Raw genomic sequence first — 12893 nt, forward strand, 5'->3', positions numbered from 1 at the left:
AAAACACAGTGCTAAATTGCTATGTAAGTGTCATTTATCAAATTATTAAATGTTTCCTATTCTATATCATTGTGTTTTACTCTAACCAAATTGGTTATAGTAAAACACATTGCTAAAATTGCTATGTAAATGTCATTTATCATATTAAATGTTTCCTATTCGTTATCATTGTGTTTTACTCTAACCAAATTGGTTATAGTAAAGCACAGTGATGAATTGCTATGTAAATGTCATTTATCATATTAAATGTTTCCTATTCTTTATCATTGTGTTTTACTCTAACCAAATTGGTCATATAGTAAAACACAGTGATAAATTGCTATGTAAATGTCATTTATCATATTTTCCTATTGGTTATAGTAAAACACAGTGCTAAATTGCTATGTAAATGTCATTTATCATATTGTTAAATGTTTCCTATTCTTTATCATTGTGTTTTACCCTAACCAAATTGGTTATAGTAAAACACAGTGATAAATTGCTATGTGAATGTCATTTATCATATTATATTAAATTCCTATTCTTTATCATTGTGTTTAACTGTAACCAGATGGTTTAATTTTTACCATAGTCTTAGTTGGGACTGACTGAACTAAGAATAAAACTGGGTAACTGTACCAACACCTCAAATAGTCTCAAAGTATTTTTTAACATCACCGCAAAATTGTTTATACGTTTATTTTGATTGGCTAACTAAAGTACGGCCTAATGAATATTGATATTAGAGGATTCCCTAGCTTAGTGAAAAAGTTTTATTACCAAAAATGTGCTGATTACGTCACTACCGGAAGTTGTAGTCTACCACGATGCAGACGCAATTGATTATGTACGTTTGTTAAACATAAAAAAAACTGTAAATTACCACAAAACGACGATAGGAAGGAATTCAAAGAAATGCCCTACGTGTTCAAAATCATTGTTTTAATATAGTCTGTATGTATAACTAACAATTGACCTTGTGGAAGAGCGTATAAATTTAATTTAAAGTAAAACATGATTTACTCGCCAATTTGGTATTGGATATATAGCTCCATATTCGTGACATGCTTCGTCGCCTTCTATGTTTACCATCACGAGGACGTAACTTCCGGTCTCAAACAAAAAACAATTGGTAAAATGTATGAAAAAGATTTTGTAAATAACCTTATAAACATATATTTGTATAAAGAACATAAAACAGACATGTTAACAATTTGTTCTATTGAAATAAAATAAATAATTATATAAGTTACGGTTATAAATTTAATAAAAATAATGATAAATATATTGAGTATCCCCCATACAATAATCGAACAGCCCATCAAGGGCACACAAACTTTTCCATATGCATGCAGAGTGTCATTGTATTGGGGGCGTGACAACAAAATATTACCAGCAAATTTATTTTCTATACACTTTTACAGTACGTTACTTAACCAGTAGGGATGTTTTATCGGTGAATTTGGGACTTAAAATTGTTCCGAACATTTCTGCTGCAGGTCCATTTTGTGGTGCTATGTTGCTATCCTTATAAACACGACGATGCTGTTAAAAATAAGAGTATCATATAGCGTGGGTTGAGTACTGTGACACTTAAATGTGGGTATCTATTTTATTTGTTATTAATATTATTCAATTCTAATGTATTTGTTAATTCAGGGTTTTTTTAAAATTTAATTATATTATTCAATTTCACATGTTACAATGTAGACCAACTATATTTTACATCTAACAAATTATTAAATTTATATTTAATAATTTCCAAACCAACCACTATTAATGTTACATATTACGGTATATATATAAACACATTAGGCATAGAACATTAAGTATATATATATTTTAAATAAATACATACAATACAAAAAATAGTAAATTATCTAGAATGATATTTAATGATATTATTTAAATTAAATCTCTCATTTCTGGGCATAACAAGTACTTTTAATGGTATATATCGCCTATAACTCTAATGCTGGTATATATTTATTTTTTATTATAATATTTATAGCCAGTAGCTGCCAGTATTGGATTTATACTGTATATATTTAAATATATACAATACAAAAAATAGTAAATTATCTAGAATGATATTTTTAATTAAAATCTCTTATTTCTGGGCATAACAAGTACTTTAAATGTGTATCGCCTATAACTCTATATATATGCTGGTATTATATTATTTTTTATTATAAAATTTATAGCCAGTTGTTTAAAAAAGCTTAGCAACAAAAACAAACTAACCTTTATAAACTTTAGCCCACCCACATCATTTGAAGAAGTTTAAATAGACAAATCGTTGTCCAAAGTTCAAGTATAAGGATAAATAGACATTCCTGATGAATAGCACCATACAGAATAATGAGAGTTTTGTTTATATACCACTTGTAAGTAAAAAGGTCAACCATTTCCTTTAATACTCACTGAGAAATCAAAGCGATTTTGACGCCCTGTCCTACCCTCAGTAAGAAACGTTATCTTAAAATATAGTATTGACTGTTTTATTTGATAAATTTTAATTTCCCAAGTAAAAATTAAACATGTATTTAATTTTCTTTCATAAGGACTGCACTTGAAGGAACTCTGAAACAGTACATCGTTGATTCTCTTTGAACACAATGGGTTGTTGTAGACAAGTGACCGTGGAACCAGTTCTCTTTCTCTTCATCACCAGTCTTATGATGCAGATTCCAGTGACGCAACTCCTTCTTCTACACAAGGTCTGCCTAGAAGAACACGATGACAGCATATGTGAGGAACTCGGTAATTATCCACAACTGGAGAACCAGGTACAATCCAAGACGTCGCATTGGATCCTCAAACTCAACTTAGCTATGAACATTCCTGGAGCCATAATGTGCACAATTTTAGGAGCAGCCAGTGATAAATTTGGTCGTAGAACTATTATTGCATTTCCATTAATCGGTGCTTGTGTTGCATCAATAAATTTTATGATAAACTCCTTTTATACAGACTTACCAATTCGATATATGTTAATAAGCAGTTTTGCTTTAGGAATATGCGGTGGCATGGGAACGTGTCAGGTAGCGTTAGTTAGCTACATCACAGACATTACCGATAGTTCAAACAGAACAAAGCGGTTTGGTATGTTAGAATCTATGGTGTTCTTAGGAGGAACAATTGGATTATTATTAGCAGGGTCAATCGCTCAAAAAATAAGCATACCCGCAGTGTACGCATGTTGTTTTTTATTAAATTTAACCGCTGTAGGATATGTTATGGCCATTTTACCTGAATCACTTTCAACAAAACAGAGACTATCGTCAAAATTAGAAGATGCAATGGCCAAACGAAGAGGTTGGATGTCTGGGTTTGGATTCAGCGTTTTAGAAAATATGCGTAAGACTTTCACGGTCTGTTTCGTGGAGCGAGAAAACAAGAAACGGAAATGGTTACTACTGTTGCAAGTCATAGCTATGCTACACATGCTGGCGCTTTCCGGTCTGTATTGGTCATTTCGCACTTACTTTTTGTTCTTTCTCCATGCTCTATTGATTCTACACACCTGTTGTCAAATTTCCTCGTCAATAATGTAAACAAACCATCATCCTTTTGTCACGATATGTATGATATTATTCACACTTGTTCCACCATTGAATTAGTAAATATTGGAAAAGAATGAATGAATGACCTCTGTGTTAACTAGGTAACGTTGTACTAATTGGGTCATATTCCAAAACACAAACAGGGATTTATTAAAACATTCAACATATGAGAATGCCAATATTTTATGCTACAATGATTATCCATGATTGTGCTGGTTGTAATATAGGCCTGGTTGTATACAGTAGGCCTACTTGTACTATTGTTGTGTGTTGCTTATTGTTAGTGTGAGGAGATAAGTAAATATTCATTTACTGTTTACACACCAACTTTATATATTGTAAATAAGGAACCATATCAAATTATTATTATTTTTTTGGTGGGGTATACACATGTTACAGTAACTGCATAAAGCTCTATACATTTGAACCAACTAAAATCATACACTATTGCAGAAATGTAATGTAGTTACTGAAGTAACTGCAGTTGAATCTTTGACATGATCCTTTACACAGTAAAACCACATAAATTTTAAGAAATTCAAATTTGATAAATTTGTTAACTTTTTAATACTTTTTAGGTGACATGGAACTGACGGTGTTATATACAAAACACACTCCTCTGAGCTGGTCTACATTTACTATCGCAGTGTACATGGCTCTACGTAACATCGCGAGGGCAGCAGCGTTATTGATAACAATGCCATTACTCTTCCATTTTAAGAGTCAGAGGACGCAAGATAACGACTTTAACTTGACAATCGTGGGCCTCGCTTCTAACATGTCTGGTTACATTATGATAGCGATGGCCAAGTCAACAGCTGTCATGATGCTTGGTAAGAGGCAAATCCATTATGGTACCCCTTATACGTTATGGTACCCCTTGTAAATACAGGTCAGCTATGATGATGAATGTTCAGTAGTAATGCGCTATTCTTCTTTAAAATGGTCCAGTTAAACAATACATTAAAACAGTTGGAAAGAAAAACTGTTCTGAATTAAATAAAAAGACATTATTTGCAAAAGATATACAGTAGAACCTCTAATAAGGAAACATCTTCAGGACCAATGTATCCCTTAATAAGGATGTCCCCTGGTTGGCCATAGTATTATAACATATATTGCCGCTTTGTTATTTTTATGGGAAAGTGTCCCCTTAATAGGAGCATTCTTGTATAGAGGTGTCCTACTACTACTACTACTACTGTATAAAATGTAGGTGTACATGAATGAATGAAAGAATTCTTTATGCAGTAATTAAAATAATATTTTTAATTTTTATTTCATGTTTACTCTTTACACATACTTTTTTGAGAGTTCTCCATTTCCATTAAAATATATTCTGTATCTACTTTTAAATACAGCAGCACCAGATAAAACATATGGTTGTTGAAACATCTAGCAACCTATTTATACAATACTCATTTTGTTTGTATTATGTGATTCCCCTTGGGAAATATAACGAGTGAAATGTCAACAACTACTGTTAGATTAACATTACATAATGCCGACACAATTTGAAACATATTATGGTTCAACATAAATGTTGGAATCTTTTTTTAGAAAAGACAAAATTTAAAGAGAACAAAATAGTAAATGGGAATTGTCTGTAAGTCAGGTTTTTTAAAACCTTTTTTAATTTATTTTATTTTAACAGAAACAGAATGGCTTAATCAAGTTTTAATAGTGAAAGTCTTTGAAGGAGGCAACAGATGTGTATCTAAATGTTTTATTATATTATAACACCTACAGTATCCCCTTAATTCACAGCATAGGGCATATGTTTTATTCTACACAGCTTAACTAACATGTCTTTGTTTTGTTTTTTTTAAGTGCCGGTTGTGAGCAGCTTGGCTGGAATTGCAGGTGCCGTTTTAGGATCACTCAGGTCAAAGCTGGTGGAGCCAGATGAAATGGGTAAGGGGTATACCAAGGGGCCTCCCTAGCACACCCCAGGTAAGGGGTATAGCAATGGGCCTCCCCCAACACACCTCAGGTAAGGGGTTTACCAAGGGACCTCCCTACCCCAACACACCTCCTCCAGCTTACCCCAGGTAAGGGGTATACCAAGTGGTCTCCCCCACAATAGCAAGGGGCCTCCCCCAACACACCCCAGGTAAGGGGTATACCAAGGGGCCTCCCCCGACACACCCCATCACCTTTCGCAAACAAAATAAATTGAGAAAATAAAATTAAAAATTACAATTTTCAGCTTTTACAAATGGCCAAATCTAAAGTATGGCTTACCAACTACTAGGTTGAGCAATTTCTACACCATGTAGAGCTTAATATATTTTATTCAAGGTCGAAATATCTATGTATTCATGTTTGAATACAGAACACAATAGAAACTTTCTCTTTTATATTTAAATCGGGATTAGCAATTCCAAATGAAACAAACCGAGAATATGCCATGGTAATGAATTCTACGATTTAGGTCAAGGTAAAAGAATGATACAATGGTGGAGTTGGATAGGTTTGAAAGAAAGAAAGAAAACCAATGACAATTTTAAATGAATCCAAAATAAGAAATGGCATTTAAAATATTTGTATAAATACCTACATACCAACACTCCGGTTTACACCTTCACACCTGTTCCGGTCTGGCGAATTGAATGTCAATTTTTGTTTTCGTGTCGATATAAGCATAACCGCGTGAAAGCGAAACATTGACGTTCGGTTTAATTTGACGGAACCGTACCGGAACAGGTGTGAAAGACCCTTTGGCCAGAAACTTATTATATTCTCACTTGTCTCATCGTGCTCCTGTTTTCACAGGGTTACAAGGATTAGTGAATTTTAATGTTGTTTAAATGTTTTTTTACAATGAAATACTACAAACAAAAATGGTCACATACATTTACTATATTTAAGCCATTCTGTCATCTTTTATGTTGAAATCCGGTGGCTGTATTCAACATTGACACTTACTGTAGGAAACATACTCTTTGATAGCTTCATTGAAAACTATCAAAGATTAAGTAAACATGAATCCCGAATAAAAAAGTAATGAACCTTGGAAATCAAAACCGTTTACGTTGTATAAGGACGATAAATTGGAACGGGAGAAAAATAACTTGTGTTGTGAGTTGATCATCCATTACATAAATTCCGTAAGGCATTGTTCGATCTTTTATTGCTCTCAACATGAGATTAACTTACTTGATCTTTATGCTGTTTATGTATTGTAGTTCAATGAACAGCCCACCATGCTACACATACAATATGTATTGATAAATCAAGGTCACCTCATTGTTGATTCGCTCTAGGTGAATTCCTTTCACTGATATCTAATATTTTATGTTTGCAACTTTTTAAATATATTGGTAATTAAATCAATATTCTAAAAATAAAGCGTGAAAATCAATTGTCCACAGGGACTGACCAAAACAAATTAATTTGACTTTTATGCTAAGTTACAGTACATAAACAAAGTAGATCGTCCGCCCAACAGTATGGGTACTGTGGCTTGGTGGTTGACATCCTGGCTTGCCAACCCAAGTGGCCGTATTCACCATTCACACGTAGGCTAAGAGAAACACTTAAAATTAAACAAATCTCTATAGTGAATACAATTTAACGGAAATACCTAAATATTTATTGACTTAAGTGAAATACTTAATATTTAAAACTATCTCACTTAAGTGTGATTGGTGAATACGGCCACACATGCTCCGTTTAAATGTCAGTCTCAGTTCCAGGATTATGGCTAATACAGCGCTGAATACTACAGTAAGCCTCTGGGTGTCCCACTCTGTAATAGTGGAGTACTGTATTTGTTGTTCGATGGTGTAAAAATAAAAAAAAAACAATCTCCACATAGTATAAATAAGAACAAAACCCTTGGTTAAAATGACTCTTTCTTTTATCTTGCATGTACAGGAGCAATGTTTGCATTTGGTTCCCTGTTAGAGACCATGTGTCATCTTATAGGGTCTGTCATATTCAACAACCTGTACCCTGCTACACTGGACTTTATGCCTGGATTTTCTTTTCTCATCGTAGCTGCATTAATTGGGATTATCATGTGTATAGTAATGTAAGTTCATTATTAAGCTCCGTATACACTATCAAACTAGTAGTAAATTATTTTACTGATAAAAGGACAAAATATACGTTTAATTTTAACCAAAAACCATTGTCTGACAGCCAATTTAAGTATTTTTTTGCTTTAAATTACATTTTTTTTCAGGTGAATAATTTTGTTTTCGATCCAGTTTTTGGTCAAGTGAATAAATATTGTGTGACATTAAAATGGCAAATTTGAAAAATACAAACTTTTTTAGGGGGACAATATATCTTTATTACAGAAATATGTTTTTAAATTTGCAGTTACTTCAAATGGGATTATGAAGACACGATACTATTTCCAAAGGTTATTTCAAATGGTGAGTACTAAAAAAAGACGTACCAGTGACCCCCATACACCCATAACCTTCGTAACAGCTTTTGAGCGCTCACTGGCTAAACCCAAGCTTATGGGGGCTCCTGAGCATTGAAATATGTCGAAAAAGAAATAAAAAAAACATCCGAGGCCTCCAGCGCTGGAGGGCCACTTAGAGTTCCTAAACCAGGGGCCTCAAGCCTCTGCGTTACAACACTGATGATGGTATATTGAACTACGACACCACAACATAGTTAAAATTAATAACATTTTACTTTAATATTTAGGAGAACAAACAGATAATCTGTTAACATATGTTGACTCTGATGAGGAGGTGGAGCTCTACGATTTGAAATCAAGTGAAGGTTGAACAGTATAAACAATGCGTTTAATACTAATATTCTTAGCATAAATAAGCTGAACGGCAGAGTAGTCTAGCCTTGGGAGGCAAGAGTTTGAGATATGATATTCTTGGATGATGTGAAAGTGGATGGTGATTCAAGCTGGCTGGGCACAGGGTCCCGTGGAGGATTATAAGAACTAAAGAACTTGCATGGTCAATAACAACAGTGACCAATAACCTAATTCCTTCATGGCTACCATACACCTGTATTGTGGCACACAAATATCAGGCCTAAAACTATGTGACAACAAAATGTGATGTGCCCATATATGGATATGATGATGTCACATCACTATCATATTTGGGCATATCACAATCATATTTGGGAACATCACACTTTTTTTGTCAAACTAGTTTGATAGTATAGACAGAGTTTCAGAGATCAAAGTTTGTATTCAAAGAAGAAAATTCAGTCAAAAGTTTACAAATCATCTCTGGTCAAATATGTAGATAAATTACACAATGCATAAATATTATATTATTATTAGGTGTTACATCAATGATGGAGGATTCCTCCATGCATTAATCATATAATACTAAAGAATATACCAAGGTCAGTAAATAGTGATGGAAGATACCATTACAAGATAGGGGGAAACAGTTTTAAAAAAATAAATCACTGTAACAGTGTGTTTGTACAATTTATTGCATTCATTATTTTGAATAAATGCTTAAATTTAATGTTTTAATTTGTTTCTTCTTTGCAGACTTCTGTATGCATGGTAACCCTTGTTAATGACAACAATTTTATAAAATTGAACAAAATAAAAAATATGAAAATATTTTATTCATTTTATTCTTGCCTTCTTAGTTTTCTTTCTCACATTTTTTGATCGTTTTGTTTTCTTTGGTGAATCTTCCGCAACATCTCCCATTTGCTCCCAAACATCATCGTCACTGTCAACGTCTTTACTCCCCTTCTCAACAATCGATGAATTTGTTTTTGATTTAGTGCTTTCGTTCTCCTAAAAAAACCAATTTATATTTCACATATATTCTGCACACAAGACATCAAATATATTAAATGTTGAACCAACTAATGACATTTTATTACAATATGAAAAAACAGCTTACCTGAAATTCTTCTGTGCATTTCATTAACAGACAGTTCAATTTTGATTTAAGATATACCTAAACAAAAATATAAACTCAAAATAACTATATAGATGTAGATTGTTTTGATGATGCATCTTTTTTTAACTTTCTAAGGAGTCACCAGACATGTTATTACATTAGGTTAAACTACCTAACTACTGAAAAAAAGTATGCCTGGTTTTTATAGCAGAATTTTGCCAAATTTTGTATTTGACCATTTTAACGGAAATTCATGTTTTATCGTCTTGATTTCTGTTACAAATATTTGGTTTATGTACAATTAACCAGATATTATATTTAAAATTCATGCCTGTACCTGAGCTTTAATGTAATTTTTCTGGATTTTAAAATGATTGCTTATGCAGTTACCTTATGAATGACTTCAGCCGTGTGAATGTTGTGAAGTCGTAGAAACCTATCCAGTCCGCACGTAGCTACCAATGGTTCTGTAGAGTGAATACCAATGCATCGTATACTGCCAGAGAAGCCTGAATATACCTTCAAAATTTGTTTGTTTCTAAGATCAATATGCGCCATCCTTCCATGCGTATTACCAGCAAAGACAGACCTAAAATAATAATTATACATATGATATTAATAATAAATAAATAATAATTATACATATGATATTAATAATAAATAAATAATAATTATACATATGATATTATTAATAAATAAATAATAATTATACATATGATATACTTTGCCCCTGAACAAAATTGTTTTTGTTGAATAGGCCACTTCAATGTCACATAGTTAATAATAATAATAATAATATTTATTCGGCAAAAGTTCTTAAAAGTATGTTTTACATTTCATCTTGCCAGGAGCAAGTAATAGACATGAGCCCAAACAGAAAACTGCTCTTACTCCATCATATTCACAAAAATTTAATGGAAAAAAAATGCAAGCCCATTTTCTGGAAGTCAGCCGGTATTTAACTGTTTATTTTGTATATAAGCGCAGGAGCCATGTGTATGTCCCTGGGGCACTATTTTCACAATGGAGACTTGACAAGCTACTATACTATTTGCTGATAGGGTAACACCAACCCAAAACAATGAGTTACTATGCAAGAAAACTATGCAGATCTTTGTCTATGCAGTAGTGTTTGGTATTTTAGCTTCTAAATTTTCTAATACCATTACAATTGTTATCTTGTTTTTCTAGTTCTTGTTTGAATGTTTTAAATATTTCTAACCGGCCATCAGATGAAACTTCTACTGCAGTAATTGGATATTCATCGTAATTCATATCAAACACAGGTCTTCGTTGACAGTCTGGATCATATATTCTAATCTGTAGAAAAAATAATTTCTTTATTTTAGTTTATCCTATAACTAAACTACAGTTTGGGATATTACAGAGACAAAAAGAAATATATGATTTACCACTATGGCCAACTCTATTAAGAGGACACAATATATTAAGTGGATATTTTGCTAGGTCCCAAAGGTATTCCACAATGGAATCACAACCTGCTAAATGTACATTACCTGATGATGTCCTGTCTTATATTAATGGGATACTTTGTTATATCCCAAAGGTGTCCCCCTAATGGAATCACAACCTGCTAAATGTACATTACCTGATGATGTCCTGTTGCTGTAAGAACCTTTGTGGACTGTGGTAAGAACTGCGCATCTGTAACCCAAATAGGTACTTGTAAATCTAGAAAATCATTCTTTACCTGAGAAAAAAAATCTAACAATACTGAAAAAAACAGTAGGTATATTGGAGTTACTAAATTTAGGACCATCTTTTTTCAATCAATCAATTAATAAAAACTAATAATATTAAATTTATGTATTTGTCCAATATCAAATTTATGTATTTGTCTAATTATAAAATATTTACCTGACCTACTGTATGGCACTTACATTTTTGGCCTTAAATAATGGTTCCTCTAGATTGTTTAGGTCCCAAATTTTGAGGCAATTCTCTTTTCCACCTGTTGCAAATATATGGGGTTTCTCTGCATTCTGTCTTAATTTATAAACATTTTCACCAACATTTATTTCAGCTCTCTACGATGTAAACAAACACAATGTCAAATATTCTACAGTGTAAAATCTAAATCAGGATGTAAATTGTTTAACAATGATTGAAGATTGGTTCATTTATAAAGAAGGTTTCGCAATGCTACAAATACGTCACACCAGGTATGCACTAAGCTTGCAAGACAGCGAGTAGTTCAAGCTAGTAAAAAATGTCGTGACTTGATAAAGCAATAACTTGATCCAACGAAAAGATGATCATTTAATAAGACTACTGTAAACTCCGAGCACACAATATAATAAATAACACTATAAACCACCATATAAAACCAAAAAGTAAAAAATCAAATTGAGAACGGAGAGAAAAAAATACTGTGGGTCGACAGTTCAAACAGCGCCGCTGTGTGTGATGTGACATTTTCGTTATCGTATTCGTAGCATTGCAAAACCTCCCTATTGTGTTTTAAATTCAACATTGTAGCTTGAAAATAGTAACCGTACCGTCTCCTGTTTTAACTTATCCCACACTTTCAACACTCCAGATTCACAGCATGTTATTATGTTGTCGCCATGGACACCAATGCCTTTCAGGGGTCCATCTCCTCCTGTACAGTCTTCACTTGACTTTAAACATTTTTCTTCTGTGTCAAATGTTTTCACTGTCTGGTTTCGAAGACCAAGATGGATCTGAAATAGAATTTTAAATATAAATTCAGGACAATTATAGTCATATTATACTGTATTATATAAATTTAAAAATGTCAAATAAATTATAAGAGCAACTAGGCCTATTTACTAGTAGTTAGTATATAAAATAATAGTACTTAGTAGTCTTACCTGTGTTTGCTGCTGGTTGGCCCAGCACATACATGTAATTTCTTCATCTTTGTTTAACTTTTCTATATTACAATAATTTGTAGACGTTTTTTTCTCCACTTCCACCTCTATTATAGATAGTAAAAGATAAAAAACATTTTCTAGCTTGTTACTTGTAATAGATAGGCCTTGGCTAGACCCTAACTAGTGGGATGAACCGTCTACGCAGTAAGCTGTCAGCACCCAGTCAGCAGGGCCGAATAATAATAGACCTGGCCAGGCCTATCTTTTATAATTAATATTAGGCTACCTAGCCTAGCTAGCTTCTTTTTAAAAGCAAAATGGACCGGATTTTGGGCTTAATTTATGTCTAGATCAAAATATAATAATTCACTAATTCATTAAAAACTTAACATCATAAATAAATACGATTAAAATCGGTGAATAAGCATACTTTTGAAAATACCCGTTCCAGAACCGACATACACGTTCGTTATCATGGAAGCTGCCATTTTGTTTAATCCTACATCAACTAAAGAGGGCTCACTACTGACGCAGAATATTCATCATCCTTCTTATTCCTGTCTGTACGTTTTATTCTACTTTTATGGTTTGTTCATAAATAATTATAATAAAATAAAACATTATTTTGATGA

The 12893-nt window shown here is 32.7% G+C and overlaps 2 protein-coding genes across 2 annotated transcripts; one reads left to right on the forward strand and one right to left on the reverse strand.

Moving 5' to 3' along the window:
* Positions 1–1411: 1411 nt before the first annotated feature.
* LOC144851643 (lysosomal proton-coupled steroid conjugate and bile acid symporter SLC46A3-like) lies at positions 1412–8352 on the forward strand. Its single transcript, XM_078709206.1, has 7 exons — positions 1412–1578; positions 2544–3441; positions 4124–4378; positions 5376–5459; positions 7425–7581; positions 7875–7930; positions 8214–8352. The coding sequence occupies exons 2-7, from the start codon at positions 2598–2600 to the stop codon at positions 8294–8296; spliced, it is 1479 nt and encodes a 492-aa protein (XP_078565332.1). The 5' UTR covers positions 1412–1578; positions 2544–2597; the 3' UTR covers positions 8297–8352.
* LOC144851644 (WD repeat-containing protein 74-like) lies at positions 8181–12758 on the reverse strand. Its single transcript, XM_078709207.1, has 9 exons — positions 12692–12758; positions 12259–12365; positions 11923–12108; positions 11305–11451; positions 11013–11114; positions 10626–10723; positions 9794–9992; positions 9404–9460; positions 8181–9294 (listed from the first exon to the last, which is right to left on the reverse strand). The coding sequence occupies exons 1-9, from the start codon at positions 12747–12749 to the stop codon at positions 9118–9120; spliced, it is 1131 nt and encodes a 376-aa protein (XP_078565333.1). The 5' UTR covers positions 12750–12758; the 3' UTR covers positions 8181–9117.
* Between the last annotated feature and the right edge of the window lie 135 nt (positions 12759–12893).

The sequence above is a fragment of the Antedon bifida genome, chromosome 9, assembly GCF_963402885.1.
Source record: "Antedon bifida chromosome 9, ecAntBifi1.1, whole genome shotgun sequence".
In the NCBI taxonomy this organism is placed as follows: domain Eukaryota; kingdom Metazoa; phylum Echinodermata; class Crinoidea; order Comatulida; family Antedonidae; genus Antedon; species Antedon bifida.

Excerpts from the sequence above, each read along its gene's own strand:
- LOC144851643 (XM_078709206.1), top strand. The coding sequence starts at position 2,598 with ATGGGTTGTTGTAGACAAGTGACCGTGGAACCAGTTCTCTTTCTCTTC. Across the intron at positions 4,379-5,375 it reads AACAGCTGTCATGATGCTTG|TGCCGGTTGTGAGCAGCTTG; the intron begins GTAAGAGGCAAA and ends GTTTTTTTTAAG. Across the intron at positions 7,931-8,213 it reads TCCAAAGGTTATTTCAAATG|GAGAACAAACAGATAATCTG; the intron begins GTGAGTACTAAA and ends TTTAATATTTAG.
- LOC144851644 (XM_078709207.1), bottom strand. The coding sequence starts at position 12,749 with ATGGCAGCTTCCATGATAACGAACGTGTATGTCGGTTCTGGAACGGGT. Across the intron at positions 11,452-11,922 it reads ATAAGTTAAAACAGGAGACG|AGAGCTGAAATAAATGTTGG; the intron begins GTACGGTTACTA and ends TTTACATCGTAG. Across the intron at positions 11,115-11,304 it reads CATTATTTAAGGCCAAAAAT|GTAAAGAATGATTTTCTAGA; the intron begins GTAAGTGCCATA and ends TTTTTTTCTCAG.